At 43.9% G+C, this 21,921-nt stretch overlaps 1 protein-coding gene and 1 long non-coding RNA gene across 2 annotated transcripts; one reads left to right on the top strand and one right to left on the bottom strand.

The window, feature by feature from the left end:
- Positions 1-1,545: 1,545 nt before the first annotated feature.
- On the bottom strand, positions 1,546-7,906 carry SAP18 (Sin3A associated protein 18). Its single transcript, XM_059041499.2, has 4 exons — positions 7,709-7,906; positions 7,471-7,580; positions 3,531-3,653; positions 1,546-3,268 (listed from the first exon to the last, which is right to left on the bottom strand). Exons 1-4 carry the CDS (start codon positions 7,835-7,837, stop codon positions 3,109-3,111), a joined length of 522 nt encoding a protein of 173 aa, XP_058897482.1. The 5' UTR covers positions 7,838-7,906; the 3' UTR covers positions 1,546-3,108.
- A 5-nt stretch (positions 7,907-7,911) lies between these two features.
- On the top strand, positions 7,912-19,659 carry LOC131743083 (uncharacterized). The gene is made up of 4 exons (XR_009331680.2): positions 7,912-8,066; positions 8,648-8,874; positions 18,077-18,326; positions 18,572-19,659. It is a non-coding gene; the product is annotated as an uncharacterized lncRNA (long non-coding RNA).
- The last annotated feature ends 2,262 nt before the right edge of the window (positions 19,660-21,921 follow it).

Below are 21,921 nucleotides of genomic sequence, written 5' to 3'. Positions count from 1 at the left end.
TTGGTTTGTACCAAAACTGAAGCATGCCCATATACTCTGGATGACGGTCCCCTGGCAGAAGTCTGTAATGCAGAGGACAGCTTCACCGCAAGAGCAGTACCAGTGCAGCAGGTGGAAGCCAGCTGGCAGTGAGCTGAGGACAACACGACACTATTTTTGGAAACGTCTGTTTCTAGTCATCTATTGTTGGCTCCCTCCCAGCCCACTTGCGAGCTGTTACTTAAAGCAGGCCTCCACTTCCCGCTGAAGTGAAAATGGTAGCCACTGCCTGCGCCTCGGTGCCGAAGGTTACATGAGGTCAGGCGCCACCAGAGCGCCTCAGCACGTCTCAGCACTCAAATCATAAGCTGTTCAATTTCACAACAGCTAAGTTTGGAGTTTGTGATAGAATAGAAACGGGCTGAGTTCTGCTCTATATAAGAGTAACAAGGGTTTGCCTAACAGTTGAACAGCTTTCTTTCCCCTTCACAGCTGCCCCTACATGCACACACGCGCACAGAGTTGACATCTGAAACATCCCCTGAGCCAGTGCCCACGGTGGTAATGAAAATTTAAGTATAAACTTAACATCGACTCCCTACCGAGGATCCGTAAGCAGCTGAAAATGCCAAGCTCCTGTACGCTGTGAGGAGACCGCGGATACCAACCTCCGAAGGGAAAACACTTCAAGAGCCTGTGAGGCAGTCAGGACACTGAAGGCTGAGCACATGCCACCACGGCGACCGTGAAACAGCTCAGCTGCTCACTCAAAGCCGTACTGTCACAGCCAAGAGGTGAATAAGGACCAAGTACAAGTCTTTTCATTCTTAGCATTATATTCAATGATAAATTCACTAGGTATTCTTTAACCGTACTTTTCTTTAAAGGAAAAATGCCATGTTGGGACACAGAGGTGGCCAAGAGACACATGGAAAGGTGCGTAACATCACTAGTCATCAGGGAGATGCAAATCAGAACCACAAAAATAACACCTGGCGCCTGTCAAAAAGACGAGAGATAAGCGTTGGCAAGGGTGTGGAGAAAAGCTCTCTCTGCACCCCCATGTTTACTAAGGAATTGTTTATAATGGCCATGGTATGGAAACAACCTTAAGGGTCCGTGGGTGGATGAATGGATAAGAAAGTTGTGAGATACATACAGACACATACATACACATATATACATGCAATGAAATATTACTCAGCCATAAAAAAGAAGGAAATCTTGCCATTAGCAACAACTTGGATCTAGAGGGCATTATGCTGAGTGAAATTAGAGAAAGATATCAAGTACCACATGATCTCACTTAGATGTAGAATTCAAAGCACAAAACCAACAAGACAAAACCAGACTCGTAGATACAGAGAACAGACTTGGTTATGAATGGTGAGGGGGGCAGGGGTGGGCCAAAGGGTAAAGGGGGTCAACTGTATGGTGACAGATGGTAACTATAGACTTGTGGTGGTGATCAGTTTGTAGTGCATACACATAATGAATTATGCTGTATACCTGAGACTAATATATTGTTATGTACCAATTTTACCTAAAAAAAGAAAAAATTCCACGTTGGAACCAAGCAAATAAACCACTTTATTTTCAACTCGCCTGGAATTACAGGCGAAGCCCCCACTGTAGGAGTTCACACTGTTATGAAAAGTTGGCTTTCAAAGTCCTTTAATGAGTTCCTGCCTTCTTGATCTGCATAGTACGTACCTTCTCCACAAACAGGAAGGTAATCAAGGCTCCTCTTCTCCAAAAAATTACGTTTAAGTTAATTGTGTGACTTAAGGAGCTCAAGCCTATCTAGTGTGAATGAATAAAGAATCTAAGGGTTTGCACAAACTTCAGTGGAGAAGAGGCCCTAGATCTGGGTTCCAGGCTTGCATCTGTCACCTGTTGACTCCACCAGGGACCCCAATCCTACAATCATTAGATTTTAAAGGCTGCTTTTGTATGTACAAGATCAAATTACTGCAATTTTACTTTGTACACATTTTCAAAATTTTCTGCTGCTGCAGCAGACTAAAGGTAATTGGCCTTATCACATACTGCACACTTTATAAACGTCAAAATGAGACTGCAACAGCGCCCTGGAAGAGATGGCACCCGTCCTGACTGAACTCTACTTTACAGCTAACTTTGTTTCTTACATGTCAGGCACTAGTCTAAGCCCTTTGCAAACATTTAGTCTTCACAAGCCTGTGGGCTGTTACCTCCACTTTACGAATTTTAAACGAACAAATAAAACAGGTTCAAGTAACTTGTCCAAGGTTGCTATTAGTGTAACCAGGATTTAAATGTTCAGCCCAACTGGTTATAACCACTGTGCGTACTGCCTCTCAAATCAGGCACGAGTCGGCCCCAGCACTGAACAGGGTGTGTGAACATCCCCTCCTTAACTTGACCTCATCCCTGACCTTCTCCCTTGATCTTAAGACTCTTCTTTCATTCCTCCCTGCATTTTCAGATCTTCAAGGTAAACCTTTCCATCCTCACCCGAAGTTCTAACCCGTGTTCCTCTATACTACTTCCTGCCCTCAGGATGCCCCACCCTCACCCTTTTTCAAACGTCACTGGGGCGCCCACTCTCCTTTTCTCTAACTTGTCATCACACCTTGATTCAGGCAGGCCGCTCCCTTCAAACACAGACAGCTTCTTCACGTGGCCTCAGCTGCCCGCCCCCACTTCCCAAAGGCCTTCTTCCCAACTCCATACAACCTTCTGGGCGACAAACTCCTGCTCTATTTAATACAATCTCATGGCTTTCTTGTTCTGCCCCATATGGGCTTGAACATACCAACTCCACTACTTAGCATAAGCCCCCAATACGAAATTAAACCCTGAACCCATGCCCCATTAACTTTCACACTCAAAGCGACTGCAACATATATTTAACAATACAGTTTTACATATAACGCTAAGAGCACTTTTCATATTTTACAGAAGAACATGAAACATGGACTTTCTATTAATAGTCATACCACAGCAAAGCCAAATCTAACTCCTAAATAGATGCATTACAATTTGTTTCGAGTTTAAAGGCTTAATGGCAAAGGGGGAGGAGGAAAAAATGAAAGTTTATTTTACATAACTGAATGGAAAATAAATTCAAGAAATAGTAAATAAAATTCAGTATGGCCTCATGCGCCCTCCTGAAGGAGGCGGTGCCCGATTTGGAGGCGTGATCGCTATGTCCAGATAGTCTCCGATTTGGAACTTCTGCGACTGCAGCGTCATGGAGTCGTCAGTCCCTTTTCTCCCAGACATGGTGCTGCCGATCTCCTTTACTCTGCAGGGAAGGAGACCAACTGTTAAAGGGCGGCTGCTCAGTGCCAGGGTGTGCTACAAAGTGACTGTGGGGCCGGACTTGCTCCATTCTCTTCCAGCACACTTAAAGTGTAAGTACTACATTAATCTAAACCAGATACTAAGATGTATAAATCTGTGGTTCCCCCCTCCACTAAAGAGATTCGTTGACGGGATTATCCCTATCGGTTAAAACATACTGAAATCAAAGAGATTATAGGAATTAAGAATGAAAAGTTACCTACCGATAGCCAGGCCTTTTAAGATCTGTAAAAACAATTGCAAAATTGAAGTGTGTGCCCTTCTTTCTGGCTTCTGGGTAGACTTCTTTTACTAAACTAGTCAGTTCTTTCAAGGTTGCATCCATCCTGAATTTTTTTTTAGAAAAAAAGACATTACATTCGATTAATCAGCAATGATGTAACCAAGGATACTGACACACATTGAGTTAATTACATGTGTCTCAACTGCAACTTTACCTTAGAAACTGTCAGGGTCTTAGAACTGATTTAATTTTAAAGCACCTACTAATACTATTTGCCCCCAAATATTCCCCTTACCAGCCTCAGTGTTTGAAATTTTCATGAATTAAGGTCAGACCGGTAACCTGCTAAAGGAGACTTCAGAATCACATATGCTACCTTTTGTTGCTGTGTAACACCTCACTGGCCTAGGGATTTACCCACTTAAGGATAACTAGTCCAAATTAATCCAGATTCTTAAAATAATTGTTTTTCATCATTTCGCATCTCCTTTCTAAGATTAAATGTTCTGATGAGTTTCACAACAGATGGACTCCTAAAGCCAATGAAACCTATGGCATTTTCAAGACTAAGCATAGGCTCCTTTCACAATATATAGTCTTGCCCTGCCAACTTCTATTTGAACCCAGAATTTAATATAGTCCCTTGAGCTAATATGGCACAATCTGGAAAAACCTTTTAATATAAGCATCTTGTATTAGAAGCAACAGTCTAAGTTTCTGAATTGTTTTCTTCCCTGACAACTGGGAACATGAAACGGAGGACTTGGAACTCGAAGCAACACGGCCTGCAGAGTGCTATACAGTGACCCTGGACACAAGGCCCCGGTAAAGGTGAGAACTCCAGTGGACAGCATCGAGCAGCGAATCAGACACCCAAGACGTCATCTAGTTTTAACTCTGCACACTATTTATACCACCTCTACCACGTCCTCCTCAAGTAGAACCATGGCTTCAACCGCAGTGAGAACAGAAACATCCACGGTGACCACATCAGCTTCTGTTCTCTACTGCTGCTGGATCCTCAATATGCCAGTACCAGAACTCAACAGTGCGCCCCGCACAACATGCCCTTCCTCTCGTATTACCCTCAAAACTACCATCACCCAGGTAGATGCCCAGGTCACAAACCTAAGCGTTGTTCAGTCCTTCCCATCTCTATCTTGTTTCTACCTCCTAAAGACAGATCAAACTGGACTTCCCTGGCGGTCCAGTGGTTAAGACTCCACGCTTCCACTACTGTAGGTGCGGGGTCAATCCCTGGTCGGGAACCTAAGATCCCACATGCCACGTGGCACAGCCAAAAGACAAATCAAATCTATTTTTTTCTCCATCTCCACCATCACAACTTTATTTCAACCTCTCATTATTCAAATCTCTGTATGTTGCTTCCAACTCATCTCAACTTTCTTTTGTAACCTGACATTCTAATGAGGTTTATTCTGTGTCAATCATCCCCTGGTACGTACAGTGTATACTTAGGTACCAGAAAGGACTCTTCCTTTCCAGCATCTCCCACATATTGTCATCTTGCTCATGATGAACGCGGGGAATTCGTTCTGCACCTTTTGTCAGTCCTCACAGCGTGAGGCCTCCACAGGCTTCCCACCTGCTGACGACTAGCCCCACACCAACAGCTGGAGTGCCAAGTGTTGCTTTCTGATTAGCAGTCTAAAGGCTGAGTACACAGGCGACAAATGCAAGAGCTGTCTCGGGCTTGAAGCCTTTGCTAGGTGACTGTGAGGGTCAGTTTTATGTGTCAATTTCGAGAAGCTACAGCCCCTAGTTATTCAGACACTAAGGTAGGTGTTGTGTAAGGTGTTCTTCAGATGGGATGAAAGTCTATAATCAGTTGACTTTAAGGCAGCTAATCCTAGATAATCTGAGTAAACCTCTTTCAATCAATGAGTGGGCCTCATGCAATCAGTTGAAAAGGCCTTCAGAGCAGAGCTACGACTTCCCTGAAGAAATTCAGCAGCTTATGCTGGAGAGTTCCAGCCTGCCCTTCATCCTAACCTGCACCACAGGGTATGCACCACAGACTAGGGACTTAGCTACCTAAGCAGTCCCCACAATTGCGTGAACCAGTTCTTTGCTATAAATCTCTTTACATCTCCTATTGGTCTGTGTTTCTGATTGAACCCTGTTACAGTGATCTACGTAATTCTCTCCCAATAACCTGTTTAGTGGTCACCCAAGCACAGGATGTATCACTCCTGCGGTGTGTGGGTATTGCCACAGCTCCACACAGTGCCTTGGACTTGAGCAAACTCAGCTAGCTTCTGCTGGGCTCCTCTGGACCTCACTCCTTTTCCCTTGACTTGTCTTAAGGCCTCCTGCTTTGGCCCCTCAGTATACTTCTACAAATTGAGAATTCCCAATCTTCCCTCATTACTGCTTCTGGCGGTGGCAGCAGGGCTCTGTGCTACCACTCACCAACCATCCTGTCTTTCTTTGGCCACCATTTTGAGGTATAACATAAAGTTGTCTTTCCTAGTTTGGTTGCAGTTTATGGACAGGACAGTTTAGGACAGGAAATTTTTGTAATTTCTTTCTTGATTGAGAGTAGAGAGTCTGTGGAACAATCTCACCCTGCCATCTCCACCCTAAAGTCTTAATTAGCATTTATTTCATCTGCTTTCTCTCTGAGATTGTGTTTACTCTAGAGAGGGGCAGTGCCCTCTTTATACCCTCTGGGTCTAAGCAAAGCACCTGGCAAATAGGGACTCTTAATTTGTTGGAGGAAATATAGACTTTTAACATCTGAACAGAGGTGTTCATCAATCAATTGATAACAGTTCTTCCCTATAAGTTAAATCAACCTTCCTGAACTTTTATCCTGGAACAATACTGAACTAGAATCATACTACATAAGTTTCGCTGAAAGGTGGAAACCCCTGGTGTTCATCAACAGACAAGTGGACAGACAAAATGTAGCACGTCCCTCCAATGAAATATTATTCAACCCTAAGAAAGAATGACTGTTTGTTATATACTAAACCATGAAGAACCTTGCAAACATAAGTGAAATAAGCCAGAAACAACAAGACAAATCCGATATGAGAGCACTTATATGAAGTACTTAGAATAGGCAAATTCATACAGCCATAGAGAATTGTCTACCAGGTACTGGGGTAAGGGAGGAATGCCCATTGTTCCTGCTTACTGGGTATAGAATTTCTGCTGGGGGGAATTTAGAAGTTTTGTAAGTAGTGGTAATGGTTGCACAATGTGAATATATTTAATGCCATCAAATTGTACCCTTAAACAATTAAAATGGCAAATATCATATATTTTACCACACCAGATGTATTTTTAAAAATTATACACCTTTTACTAGTACTAAAACACCACGATAATGTCCAACCAAGGAGCTGCATGCAGCTGGCTATATGTGATGCTCCTAGTCAGACGCGGGGTAGGAAAGGTACGCTTGAGGGGAAAACGCTCAGGGGCAGGTCTTCAGGAAACACACATCAAAAGCTTCTCCATTAAGCACCACAACAGAAACCACCCCGTTCTGTTTTTTTCCCATGCTACGACACCTAAGGCTTAGTATGATGTGCAGACGCTCTACGAGGACGACAACCATCACCCAACAGCGCCACTCCCCCTCCCCATGTTATTCTAGCACCACAAACTCGACCAAGTTTAAGGGGAGGCTACCGCACTGAACGACCTACGTGTCACTTTCGTACCAAGCAGCCACGACAGTGACAGCAACCTTGGCTCAATTCTTTACAACCCAAAAGTTTCAACCTCAGACGTAAAAGCGCCACAAGATAAGCAAATACCCATTTCTTCAACGGCTGAGACCCCGACTTCCCGCGAGTTGCGCCCAGAGGCCCCGAGCGCTGGAGGAACTGAAAACGCGACAGGCGGGCCCCCAGCGACCCCCGCCCCGACGCCAGGCCCTGACTCACCAGGTGTAGATCTGCAGCTCGCTGGACGGCACGTTTCCGCGGGAGAACTCGTCCATGCGGTGGTGGCGGCCGTTGTTGGTGGTGAAGACGCGCAGCAACAGCGGGCAGGTCTGGGGGCGGGAGAGGCGAGTCAGGCGGCAGCGAGCACGGCCCCTTCCTTCCCCTCCACCCGCGCACGCCCGCCCCCTCCCAGCCGCCCCTCCGCCTAGGGGCCCCCTCTACCTCTCCAGACCCGCACCTTCTCCCGATCGATGGGCTTCTCGGGCTCCTTCTTAATCTCCTCCTGAGTAACGCGCGACTCCACCGCCATCTTCCTCCTGCTGCCCGCTACACGCTCACCCTGACCTCCGACCCCAACAGCTAGCATGAGAACCAAGGCTCTCGCGAGGAGACGCCCGAGAATTTATAGGCGACCGGCGTGGGGGCGGGGCGTCTCTCGGCGCAGGCGCAGTAGGCGGTGCGGGGAGGGGGCGGCGGGCGCGCCTGCGCGCTGCGTCCCGAGAAAGGGCGGGCGCCGGCGTAGTGGGCTAGACGCTGAGGGGCGGGCTCGCGCGCGGAGGGGCTGCTTGAGGGAGGCGGATGCCGGGCTACGGAAGGTAAGGGTGAGCGTGCGCTCGGGATAACCGTGGGCCGCCTTCACGGCCAAGGGGTGGGATGCGTGGTACTACCAGTGCTAACGGGAGAAGGCTGGTGAATCTGACTAAAGTGGAAAAAAAAAAAGAAAAAAACTTCTCAGAGAAACAAGCCGCAGGCCCGGAGGAGACGCCCGAGAGGCGTGTGGTGGCTGGGAAGCTAGTGTCCGGGAGGCCCAAGGACTCCTGGAGAAAAGCACAGACATCCCGGTGGGAGGTGGGCAGAAGAGTTGGGCAAGTGCTTTAAAACGGAGGAATCCAGGTGGGCCGGTCAACACAGAAGGCGTTCGGGCGCGGTGCTCACCCGGGGTCGCGTTAAAACCACACGGACCGGCTTAGGCTGGTTGGATTTTAGACACACTGCACCCACTGGCTTGGCGGAAATGAGACGCTCAGACCTGCGCCGTGGGTGGGCCGCGGGGATCCTCTGACGCTGGCGGCGGCGTAGGCCGTGCGCCCACTCTGGGCGTTTGAGGGTCGTGAAGCAGAGGTGAAGGTGCGTGTACTTCTGATGTAACAATTCCGCTCTGTGGTATTTACCCTAGAGAAAACCTGGCTCAAGGACACCCGGCGACGCTACAGGAATATTCCTGGCCACGTTGTTAATAATAAGGACGAAGTCTGGAAACCCCCCAAGTGTCCAAGGCGACGATACTTCAGTGAACTGTGGTAGACCGTGCAGCAGCACAGCTCCCCAACAGCACTGGGTGGCATACGGCAACCAGGATGAACGGACTGTTGGGGTGGCCGAGAAGTTCGTTCGTTTTTTCAGGTAAGCAGCCTCTAGCAGTACCTAGTTGTCTTTTACTTCATTGGAAAGTTTTGTTAGATTGTATGTGACAGCTGTCATATCGGCGTGCATTTTAAAAAAGACATAAAAATTGGTGAATTTTTGTGTAGCCATCTTAATGTTGAAGATGGAAGGAAAAAAAGCAATATTTTCGGCATGTTACGCTTTATTATTTCAAGAAAGGTAAAAATGCAGCTGAAACGCACAAAAAGATTTGTGCAGCGTGTGGAGACGGTGCTGTGACGGATCGAACGTGTCAAAAGTGGTTTGCAAAATTCCTCGCTCGGGTTAGACCAGTTGAAGGTAACATCAAATCGAGACATTAATGGAGGACAATCGACGTTATACCACGCGAGAGGTAGACAGCTTACTCAAAATATCCAGATCAAGCGCTGAAAATCCTTTGCACCAGCTGGGTTATGTGAATCGCTTTGATGTTTGGGTTCCACATAAGTTAAGCGAAAGACACGTTATTGACCATATTTCCGCGTGTGATTCTCTACTTAAAGATAATGAAAACGTTCCATTTTTAAAACAAATCGTGACGGGCAATGAAAAGCAGATAATGTACAATAACGTGGAATGGAAGAGATTGTGGGGCAAGCGAAGTGAACCAACTCCAACCACACCAACATCACTGGAGTTCATCCAAAGAAGGTGATGTTGTGTATATGGTGGGATTGGAAGGGAGTTCTCTATTATGAGCTCCTTCCAGGAAAACCAAACAATTTCAACAACTACCACTCCCAGTTAGACCAACTGAAAGGAGCACTCGAAGAAAACCATCTGGAATTAGTCAACAGAAAATGCATACTCTTCCATCAACATAATGCAAGCCTGCATGTATCTTTGATGACCAGGCAAAAACTGTTACAGCTTGGCTGGGAAGTTCTGATTCATCCGCTGTTTTCACCAGACATTGATTGCATCTTAGGATTTCCATTTATTTTGGTTTTTACAAAATTCTCTTAATGGAAAAAATTTCAATTCCCTGGAAGCCTGTGAAAGGCACCCGGAAAAGTTCTTTGCTCAAAAAGATAAAAAGTTTTGGGAAGATGGAATTATGAAGTTGCCTGAAAAATGGCAGAAGGTAGTGGAACAAAAGGGTAAATAGGTTGTTCAATAAAGTTCTTGGTGAAAATGAAAAATGGTGTCTTTTATTTTTGCTTAAAAACTGAAGGAACTTTTTGGCCAACCAGTAGCTACATGAAACAGCATGAAATTCGCAAACATAGTTCTGGGTGTAAGAAGCCAAAGACAAAGGAATATTTACTGTGGGAATCCATTTTAACATCCAGAAGTAGTTAGTACTAAACTATGTTGTTCAGGATGCATTTCCAGGTGATGTAATTATAAAGAGAAAAGCAATGAAGTAATTACTACAAAAGTCAGAATGGTATTTACCTCTGAGCAAAGAAGGGGACTGTGATCATGGAGGGTCAGAGGAGGTGCTTCTGGAGTGTTGAGAACATTCTATTTTTTGACCTAGGTGGTGGTTACACAGTTGTTTGATTTTAAATTATTCTTTAAACAGTGCTTTCGTGTTGTGCATACTCTTCTCCATCAATGTTATTTCTTGCTATTTTTTAAAAAATAGCACCTTAAAGAAAAAATGAATGCCTATGAATCAGTAAGGAAAAGACAATCCAATAGAAAAGTGGGAAAAGACATGATAGGCATTTCATAGGAGAGAAAACACAGATTACACGGAAACATGGAAAAGATGCTCAACCTCATGAATAATCATAATGCACATTTAAACCACAATGAGAAAGCATTTCACTCTACTAGATTGGCGGGAATGTAAAAGTCTGGTGACCAAGTGCTGGCAACGATTTGGAGGAAAGGGAATTATTATGGGCTACTCTTCATCCACTTTGGAAAAACCAGCATTACCTAGAAAGACTAGATATGTGCACCCCTTAAGACTGATGTATTGCATTCCTATTAGTATACCCTAGGGGAACTGTTAAACATGAGCACCAGGCAACATGTTGAATAATCTTCTAACATCTTTATTCATAATAACTAGAAACAATCTGAATGTCTATCAAGACTATTTATAAAGTGGAGTACCATAAAGACTTGAAAGTGAACGAATGAATCAACATGCTTTTTGAAAAGGTAGAATAAAAAAAGCAAGTCACAAAAAACATAATAAGATTCAATTTATGAAAAGTGCAAAAATAGGAATGCACCCCCCCCCAAAAAAATACTATATAGGGAAGCAAACACAAGTGTTAAAACTATAATGAGAAGCAAGGGGATGAAAACACTAAATTGAGGACAGTGTTACCTCTTGAGAGTAAGCTTCATGTAATTTATGAAGGGCATCCAGGGACTTTCTAGTAATGTACTCTTTCTCACTAAAAGGGGTGTGGTTTTTCATTCTTTACATTGTAGCTATACATTTCAGATTGTCTTTTATGCATGTGATTTACATCACTGTGAAAAAAAAATTTTTTAAGGTGATTAGGGATGGGACCTTACATGCATTCAACTTTTTAAAGGGTGATACTTAAATTTCCTCCCCAGTTCTGATTCCAATATTAAATCTTTTTCAAAACCACCATAGTATAAAAATACAGACACATGAGGGCACTCTAGTCAATCAGTTAAAGGGGAAACATTGAAACTGTGAAAGTGAAGAACCTCCCAACCTTTTATTGGTGATATTGGGGAGGTTTAGTTTCTTAGATATAAGCTCTCATTTTGAACCTTTCCAAATAATAAGCTCTCATGAAAACAGAATTTCCCAATACCTTGAGTCAGTGGAACTATAGTTTTATTATAGAACAGTTAAGGTAGCTTTTCAGGCATACCTCAATCCACCCAACTTGGCCTTCTAGGTCCAACTCTGAACACACGTTTTAATATTTAAGTGTATGCATCCGTTCTCTTTTTCTTTAGAATTTACACAAATGAGTATTACACTTCCAGGTATTTACTGAAAAGAATTGAAAGCAGGGACTGAAACAGCTATTTGAACACCAGTGTTCATAACAGCATCGTTCACAATAGTCAAAAAGTGGAAATAACTGTCAACAGATGAATGGATATAAATACTATGGAATATTATGCAGCCTCAAAAAGGATGAAGTGGACTTCCCTGGTGGCACAGTGGTTAACAATCCACCTGCCAATGCAGGGTTCACGGGTTTGATCCCTGGTCCGGGAAGATCCCACATGCCACGGAGCAGCTAAGCCCGTGCGCCACAACTACAGAAGCCTGCACGCCTAGAGCCTGTGCTCCGCAATAAGAAAAGCCACCACAATGAGAAGCCCACGCACCGAAACGAAGAGTAGCCCCTGCTCACTGCAACTAGAGAAAGCCTGCGCACAGCAACCAAGACCCAATGCTGCCAATAATAAATAAATTTATTTTTTTTAAAAAAAGAGTTCTTGGGCTTCCCTGGTGGCGCAGTGGTTGAGAGTCTGCCTGCCAATGCTGGGGACACGGGTTCATGTCCCGGTCCGGGAAGATCCCACATGCCGCGGAGCAGCTGGGCCAGTGAGCTATGGCCGCTGGGCCTGCGCGTCTGGAGCCTGTGCTCCGCAGTGGGAGAGGCCACAACGGTCAGAGGCCCGCGTACTGCAAAAAAAAAAAAAAAAAAAGAGTTCTTAATGACTAAAACTATGCTGGTAATAGAATGTTACATTTAAAGGAAGCATAAAATATTATAAAGTAATTCAATTATGTTTTTAAAATATATGCACACATACACACAAACATTCTGGGAGGAAATATTCAAAAATATTAACAGGGCTTCCCTGTGGCGCAGTGGTTGAGAGTCCGCCTGCTGATGCAGGGGACACGGGTTCGTGCCCCGGTCGGGGAAGATCCCACATGCCGCGGAGCCACTAGGCCCGTGAGCCATGGCCGCTGAGCCTGTGCGTCCGGAGCCTGTGCTCCACAATGGGAGAGGCCACAACAATGAGAGGCCCGCGTACCCCCCCCACACACAAAAAAGATATTAACAAATTCTTCTGAGTTGGAAAGTAATTGTGATTTCCATCATTTTTTGTTTTCCACATTTTTTATGAGTATATATTTACTTTTAGAAATTAAAAGTAACGTTTAAAAAGTAATTCTCTATGAAAAGTCACAAGAAGAAATAGATGATCTGAATAGACCTTTGTCTATTATAATGAATTGGATCAATAACTAATAACCTTCTAAAACAGAAAGCACCAGGCCCACATGGGTTCACTGGTGAATTCTACCAAACACTTAAGGAAGAAAGTATACAAATTCTCTACAATCTCTTGCAGAAAATAGAAGAAGAGAGAACACTTCTTAACTTATTCTGTAAGGCCAGCATTACCCTAATACCCAAACCAGACAAAGACATTACAAGAAAGAAAAATAACAGACTAATATTTCTCATAAGCATAGATGCAAAAATCCTTAACAGATATTAGCAAATCAAATCCAACAATGTATAAAACGTTATGCATTATGACCAAGTGGGATTTATCCCAGATAGGCAAATCAGGGAGCATGATGCCTCCAGCTTTATTCTTCTTTCTCAAGATTGCTTGGCTCTTCAGATTCTTTTGTGGTTCCATACAAATTTTAGGATTGTTTGTTCTATTTCTGTGAAAAATGCCATTGGAATCTTTATAGGGCTTGCTTTTAATCTGTGGATTGCTTTGGGTAGTATGGATATTTTAACAATATTCTTCTAATCCATGAGCATAGAATATTTTTCCATTTAGCTGTGTCGTCTTCAATTTCTTTTCTGAATGTCTTATAGTTTTCAGTATGTAGGTCTTTGACCTCCGTGGTTGAATTTATTCCTAGGTATTTTATTCTTTTTGATGCAATTTGTAAATGAGATTGTTTTCTCAATTTCCTCAATGTCTTACAGCTTTCTTTCCAGCTTAAAGAAGCCCCTTTAACATTTCTTTTAAGGCTGGTTTAATGGTGATGAACTCCTTGAGCTTTTGCTTTCTGGAAAACTCTTTATCCTTCAATTCTGAATGATAACTTTGTCAGGTGGAGCATTCTTGGTTGCAAGTTTTTTCCCCTTTCAGCTCTTTGAATATATCATGACACTCCCTCCTGACCTGAAAAGTTTTTTTCTGCTGAAAAATCTGCTGATAGTCTTATGGGAGTTCCCTTGTATGTAACAAGTTATTTTTCTCCTATTTGCTGCTCTGATTGAGTGCGTTTCACTGCCTTGTCTTCATGTTCACTGATTCTTTCTACTGCTTCATCTTGTCTGCTGTTGAACCCTTAAGTGTATTTTTCAATTATTATATTCTTCAGTTCTGTTACTTCTGTTTGGTACTTTCTTATATTTTTTATCTCTCTTGTGAAATTTTCACTGTGTTTATCTATTCTTCTCTACATTTCAGTAAGCATCTTTATGACCATTAGTTTTAATTTTATCAGGTAAATTATTTATCTCCATTTCATTAAGTTTCCTTCTGAGATTTTATCTTATTTTTTCATTTGGAACATATTCCTCTGTTTCTTCATTTTGCTTGACTTTCTGTGTTGGTTTCTATACAGTAGATAAAACAGCTACCTCTCCCAGTCTTGAAGGAGTGGCCTTGTGCTGGAGGTGAAATTTGTCATTCAACCCTGCCCCAGCTCTTGGTTGTCTCTCAAATCTTGTGCTTGTCCAAACAGCTTATTATTTTTTTTTATTCAAGTATAGTTGACTTACAATGTTGTGTAAATTAATTTCTGCTGTACAGCAAAGTGATTCAGTTATACATATATATACATTCTTTTTCATATTCTTTTCTATTATGGTTTATCACAGGATATTGAATATAGTTCCCTGTGCTCTACAGTAGGACCTTGTTGTTTATCCATTTTATATATAATAGTTTGCATCTGCTAATCCCAAACTCCCAAACAGTCCCTCCCCCCACACCCCTCCCCCTTGGCAACCACAAGTCTGTTCTCTATGTCGGTGTGTCTGTTTCTGTTTTGTAGATAAGTTCGTTTGTGTCATCATATTTGTCATACCACATGTAAGTGATATCATGGTATTTGTCTTTCTCTTTCTGACCTACTTCACCTAGTATGATAATCTATAGGTCTATCCATGTTGCTGCAAATAGCACTATTTCGTTCTTTTTTATGGCTGAGTAGTATTCCATTGTATGTATGTACCACATCTTCTTTATCCATTCATCTGTCAGTGGACATTTAGGTTGTTTCCATGTCTTGCCTATTGTAAATAGTGCTGCTATGAACCTTGGGGTGCATGTATCTTTTTGAAGTATAGTTTTGTCCAGATACTTGTCCAGAAGTGGGATTGCTGGATCATATGGCAGCTCTATTTTTAGCTTTTTGAGGAACCTCCATACTGTTCTCCATACTGTTTTCCACAGTGCCTACACCAATATACATTCCCACCAACAATGCAGGAGTGTTCCCTTTGCTCCACAGCCTCTCCAGCATTTGTTATTTGTAGATTTTTTTAAACTTATTTATTTATTTATTTCTATTTTTGGCTGCATTGGGTCTTCATTGCTATGCACAGCCTTTCTCTAGTTGCGGCAAGAGGGGACTGCTCTTTGTTGCAGTGCACGGGCTTCTCATGGTGGCTTCTCTTGTTGCAGAGCATGGACTCTAGGCGCACAGGCTTCAGTAGTTGTGGCACATGGGCTTAGTAGTTGTGGCTCGCAGGCTCTAGAGCACAGGCTCAATAGTTGTGGCACACAGGCTTAGCTGCTCTGCAGCATGTGGGATCTTCCCAGACCAGGGCCTGAACCCATGTCACCTGCATTGGCAGGTGGATTCTTAACCACTGTGCCACCAGGGAAGCCCCTGTAGATTTTTTAATGATGGCCATTCTGACCAGTGTGAGGTGGCAACTCATTGTAGTTTTGATTTACATTTCTCTGATAATTAGCAATGTTGAGTACCTTTTCATGTGCCTGTTGGCCATTTGTATGTCTTCTTTGGAGAAATGTCTATTTAGGTTTTCTGCCCGTTGTTTTTTTTTTTTTTTTTTTTTTTTTTTTATGCCTGCCTAGAAAATGCACAGGCAAGAACTAAGTAGATTAAATTTTTTTTTTTTTAAATAAAGCAGGGTGTTTTTTTCTCTTTCTTTCTTTCTTTCTTTATTTTGGCTGCATTGGGTCTTGGTTGCTGCACACGAGCTTTCTCTAGTTGTGGCAAGCGGGGCTACTCTTCGTTGTGGTGCACGGGCTTCTCATTGCGATGGCTTCATTGTGGCGCACGGGCTCTAGGCGCGCAGGCTTCAGTAATTGCAGCACGTGGGCTCAGTAGTTGTGGCTCATGGGCTCTAGCGCACAGGCTCAGTAGTTGTGGCACATGGGCTTGGTTGCTCTGCGGCGTGTGGGACCTTCCCAGACCAGGGCTCGAACCTGTGTCCCCTGCATTGGCAGGAGGGTCCTCAACTGCGCCACCAGAGAAGCCCTTCTGCCCATTTTTTGATTGGGTTGTTTGTTGTTGTTGTTGTTGTTGAATTGTATGAGCTGTTTGTGTATCTTGGAAAGTAATACTTTGTCAGTCACATCATTTACAAATATTTTCTCCCAGTCTGTAGGTGTCTTTTCATTTTGTTTATGGTTTCCTTTGCTGTACAAAAGCTTGTAAGTTTGATTAGGTTGCATTTGTTTATTTTTGCCTTTATTTCTATTGGGTTGGCAGACTGACCTAAGAAAACATTGGTACAACTTATGTAAGAGAATGTTTTGCCTATGTTTTCTTCTAGCAGTTTTACGGTGTCATGTCTTATATTTAAGTCTTTAAGCTATGTTGAGTTTATTTTTGTATAGGGCGTGAAGGTGTGTTCTCAGTTCATTGATTTACATGCAGCTCAAATAGCCTATGGTATTTTTACTTGCTCCCAGTAAAAGGTGTGTGCCAAGACCTGTCCCAAAGGGGAGGGTCTCAGCACCTGGATTCAAGCTGACAGGAAGCCAGACCCTCAGGCAGCAGCTTTTAAAAGAATGCAAAGTATACATCCCTATGGGACTGTAAGTGTAAGCCCCACTGGCCACCAGAGCCAGGCTATCTGAAGGTGTCCCCTGGGCAGCAGTTGCAAAAACTGAGGCTCCAGACAAGTGTATAAGCTCTTTTCTGGGAGAGACCAGTGAGCTAGAGAAAGGTGGAGGGGGCATGCCCAAACGATCCACAGCCCATGTTCATTTCATTTTGTTTTCTTTTAATAGCAGTCACCCACTGTTAAAGTGATAATTATTATGGCTTAGATTTTCATTTACCTAGTGGTTAGTGATGTTGAGCATTTTTTCATATGCTTCTTGGCCAGGTATCTGGGTTTTAAACTGTGACAGAGTGCTGAATTGTAGCTGTTTTCAGCCAATCCTCCTGTCTTTTGTAAGACTACATAACAAAAATAGCTCACAAACAATCTAGAGACCAGTGAGCTTTTTAAGGTGCCTCAGAAGTTGAGCCCATGTCACTTCAGCTGGGTTCTAACACTGTTGGGTTGGAGACCTTCCGTGTGGCCCAAAGCATGTAGCGGTTCTAGTTCAATCACTGTTGAAGTAAGTGGATAAAGACTCACTCAGAAGGATATAAAAGCCTTTTAAAAGAGAAAGAATGTCTTATTACATATAGAAAACTCTAGGCCTACATGGTTCCACTGCTGTATTCTTCCATCCATTTAAGGAAGAAATAAGACCAACTCTACACAAGTGTTTCCAGAAAGTGGAACACTTCCCGACTCTTATTATGAGGCTGGCATTTCTCTGATCCCAAAGCCAGACAAATGCTCTCTGCAGAGGGCCCTCAGACCTCCTTCCTAAAGCACACTGACTGGTACCAGTGGCAGTATGACTGGTGAAGCTGGGCCTGGAGCTCAGGGCTGCACATGGGGTGGGGAGGTGGTACAGGCTGGGGTGCTGTGGGAGTTCAGTGAGGACGAGCACCCTGAATGGAACTTCACAGAAGCTCAAGTTCTCCGGGTCCCGTGTGTGACGCGGCGGGAGGGGCCTCCTCCAGAAGCAGCTCGCTCATGCTGTGCAGTGTCTTTTTCCTTCTGTCAAGTTTATTTTTGTGTCCTGTCGAGTGAAATGCACCTTCCCACTGTACGGAACAGAAGGAATAGTTACTCTGCTTTTTCATCAAATGAGGATTTTTCTGGCAGTTTTGCAGTGATTGACGTGGCTTAGCCATTTTCACACAATTCCTCCCCATTCTTTTGACGCCTGTTTTGTCCTGAGTCCTTAGGTTTCTGTGGTCCCCGAGGTCCACGCACTTGGCCTGCTCCCCTGGCTGTGGAGAAGAGGGGGCTCCTGCTGTCTCCCCCCAGCTCCGTCTGCTCTGCTTCCTGCCAGGTGGGGTGAAGGCCATGGGGGACCATCAGAGCCCTTTCCGTCATCTTAGCTCCTGACCTTCCCATGAAACCTGCCCAGGAGGAGGGGGTGACACCAAGAAGAAGGAGAAAAGCTGGAACTGGAGTAAATGCTAAGACCTGCAGGTGAGCTTCGAGGAGAGATGGGAGTTGGGACACGGCGGGCGCAAGCCCGGAGCTGTGGGTGCCAGGTGCTTGGCTCTCCCTGCTCTTAGCGGCTGGCGGTTAGGCAACCACAGGGCTGGGATTTCTAGCAAAGTTTTCTCCATTTTACTCATCTGTGAGGGCTCAGCACTTCTCATGAACTAGTGCGTGGAAGGCTCACAAAAACCTTGTGAAGTAAATACGACTCTTCTTCCTTTTTCTTTCAGTTGTGGAGACCCTGAGGCCCGGCTGGGAGCCCAAGGATGCAGGCCAGGGTCCCAGCGAGGGCGGCTCAAGACGCCTTCCCTTGGCGTCCTTGTCATCGCAGCTCAGGAACTGCCCAGGAGAACCCAAGGCAGGTCCAAACCCGGACCCAATGCAGGACTCACCCCGCGGGGCACCCACAGGCCCTCAGCGAGGAGCGTGTGCCCCACGGAAGGCTGTACCGTGCTTGCCGGGACTGGAGAGGCTGCCTGGAAACACTCTTTCGCCTACCTTTAGAAATTTGCTTGCACTTTCTAGAAAACGTACATTATATATATATATCTTTTATATGTAAACATATAAATACACACACATATTCAGATGCCTCCCTTGAAACCGTGCTGCCCGCACGTCAACATTCTCATCTGAAACAGAGAACACGTGGCTTGGGGGTAGAGCTGCCTGTACGCTAAATCAGCAGCTGTGGATTGCCTTGCCCCTTAGGTTTCAGGTCTGCCTGGCCCTGTGATGCACGAGGCTCCCCTGGGCTTTGCTGTCAGAAGAACTTGAGGTGCCCTGTCCCTCCCTCGGTTCCCCACAGCCTGGAGCCTCAGCTCCTCCATCTCTGCTTACCCTGCACGAGATGCAAAGTGCCCAAAGCAGCTCGGCGCCAATGGACAGAAACTCCTTTAAGCAGCTTCCGGCCTTGGAGGACCCGACAGATCCAACTTCTTCAATTTTACACTCAATGTGCAAGTATATTGAACATGAATCGTATTCTTTTATCACCCAAGTGAGAAAACGTGGATCTTTTAAAAACCTACCAAATGTAAACTTTTCCTAAGACCTCATCTATACAAAGAAGTAACTGCTAGTTGGACTGATCTTTCAAGACCTTTCTTTATGATTACTTATTTCCTGAAATGTTTTATTTTATATTAAAGTAACATGTATTGCACAAAATTCAGAAGAAAATATCAAAGTGAAAGAAGACCTTTTTTAAATTACCCGTAACCCTGTCAGGTAGAGTGATAACAACTGAATATTTTGGTGTTTCCATTCATTTTGTGTGGATACACATATATATAAATAAATACGCGCCAGTGTGGAATGGTGTGGTAACATTTATTTGATAATCTTTTCCTAAACATTTCATCAATATGTACTACAAAAAAATGCACAACCTCCTTTTATATGCAATACATGACAGTCATCTTAACCTAGCATTAAATCCTCTTCTGTAGCAGAGTGCAGATTTCCTCTGTGAACCTGCTGCCTCTCCGGGATTCCGGAATTGCCTGAGGTCAAACAACCTTCTGATATGAGTTTCAGTTCTTCAGTAAGACGTTTTTTTCCTTTTTTTTTTTTTTTTTTGGCCTTGCCACGCAGGTTGCAAGATCTTGGTTCCTCGACCAGGGATTGAACCTGTGCCCTCAGCACCTCAGCGGTGAAAGCACGGAGTCCTAACCACTGGACTGCCAGGGAGTTCTCCAGTAGGACTCTTATTTCAAGGTCCTGCACACTCTCCCATGTCATCTATGGAAACTCATGGGCCTTAGGATCACCTGTATCAGGACCCTGGGCCTCTTGATTAAAATGCAGATTCTTGAGTTCCCACCTCAGCCTTGCTGAATAAGAATGTCTGGGTTTGGGGCCCAAGAATCTTCATTTTAAATAAGCCCATCTAGAAATTCTTATGAACATTAAAGTCTGAGTGACCCTGGCCTTTGGCCACATTAATGTGAGCATTCCTTCTTGGGGTATTGTTTTCCAGAATGGTTGAGGAGATATAGCCCTCGCATTCTTCATGAAAGGGCCTTTGTGTTCCTCAGTGACGCCTAGATTGTAGGGTCTCTGCTTATGCTTAACAGGAGGTTGTGTGGAGATGAGATGCCTTGGTGGCAGGGGAGACGAACTGGCTGCATTACCTACTCAACCACTTTCACCCCTCAGAGCCTGGATTTTCTCACTGCAAAACGGTGGTGAAAATAATTATCTCATAGGGTTGCTCCAAGGACTGCATGAGATAATGTTTGGGAAAGTCTCTGCAAACCAAAATCTGCTCTACAATATTGTTATCCACAGCTCAACACTTTTCCCTCTCAGCCATGGGGGGTCCTGGTTAACCGTTGCTCCTACACGTGTGATGCCCTTATACAGTAGCCACTAGCCACATGTGACTTGAACATTTAAAATGTGGATCGTCTGGGGAATTCCCTGGCACTCCAGTGGTTAGGACTCCACGCTTCCACTGCAGGGAGCCTGGGTTCGATACCCGGTCAGAGAACTAAGATCTAAGATCCCACATGCCGTGCAGTGTAGCCAAAAGAAAAAAAAAAGTGTTTAGTCTGAATATTGTTAGGTTTTTTTTATATTTATTGAAATAGAGTTGATTTACAAAGTTGCATTAGTTTCAGGTATACAGCAAAGTGATTCAGTTTTATATATATATATATGTGTTCTTTCTTAGACTCTTTTCCATTATAGGTTATTATAAGATACTGAATATAGTTCCCTGTATTATTATAGTAGATCCTTGTTGGTTATCTGTTTTATATATAGTAGTGTGTATCTGTTAATCCCAAACTCATAATTTATCCCTACCCCCCTTTCCCCTTTGGTAACCTTAAGTTTGTTTTCTATGTCTATGAGTCTATTTCTGTTTCATAAATAAGTTCATTTGTATCATTTTTTAGATTCCGCATATAAGCAATATCATGTGATACTTGTTTTTCTCTGTCTGACTTCACATAGTATGATAATCTTTAGGTTCATTTGTTGCTGCAAATGGCATTATTTCATTCTTTTTCATGGCTGAGTAGTATTCCATTATATATATATATATATATATATATATATATATATATATATATATATATATATACCACGTCTTCTTTATCCATTCATCTGTCAATGGACATTTAGGTTGCTTCGATGTCTTGGCTATTGGACGTAGTACTGCTGTGAACATTGGGCTACATGTATCTTTTTTTTTTTAATTTATTTTTGGCTGTGTTGGGTCTTTGCTGCTGCGCGCGGGCTTTCTCTAGTTGCAGCGAGCGGGGGCCACTCCTCGTTGCAGTGCACAGGCCTCTCACTGCGGTGGCCTCTTGTTGCGGAGCACGGGCTCCAGGCGAGCGGGCTTCAGTAGTTCTGGTGCACAGGCTTCAGTAGTTGTGGCTCGTGGGCTCTAGAGGGCAGGGTCAGTAGTTGTGGCACACGGGCTTAGTTGCTCCATGGCATGTGGGATCTTCCCGGACCAGGGCTCAAACCCACGTCCCCTGCATTGGCAGGCGGATTCTTAACCTCTGCGCCACCAGGGAAGCCCTATCTTTTCGAATTATAGTTTTCTCCAGATATATGCCCAGGAGTG

The sequence above is a fragment of the Kogia breviceps genome, chromosome 16, assembly GCF_026419965.1.
Source record: "Kogia breviceps isolate mKogBre1 chromosome 16, mKogBre1 haplotype 1, whole genome shotgun sequence".
In the NCBI taxonomy this organism is placed as follows: Eukaryota; Metazoa; Chordata; class Mammalia; order Artiodactyla; family Physeteridae; genus Kogia; species Kogia breviceps.
The sequence above is the reverse complement of the archived record's forward strand: the minus strand, read 5'-3'. Positions and strand labels throughout refer to the sequence as shown.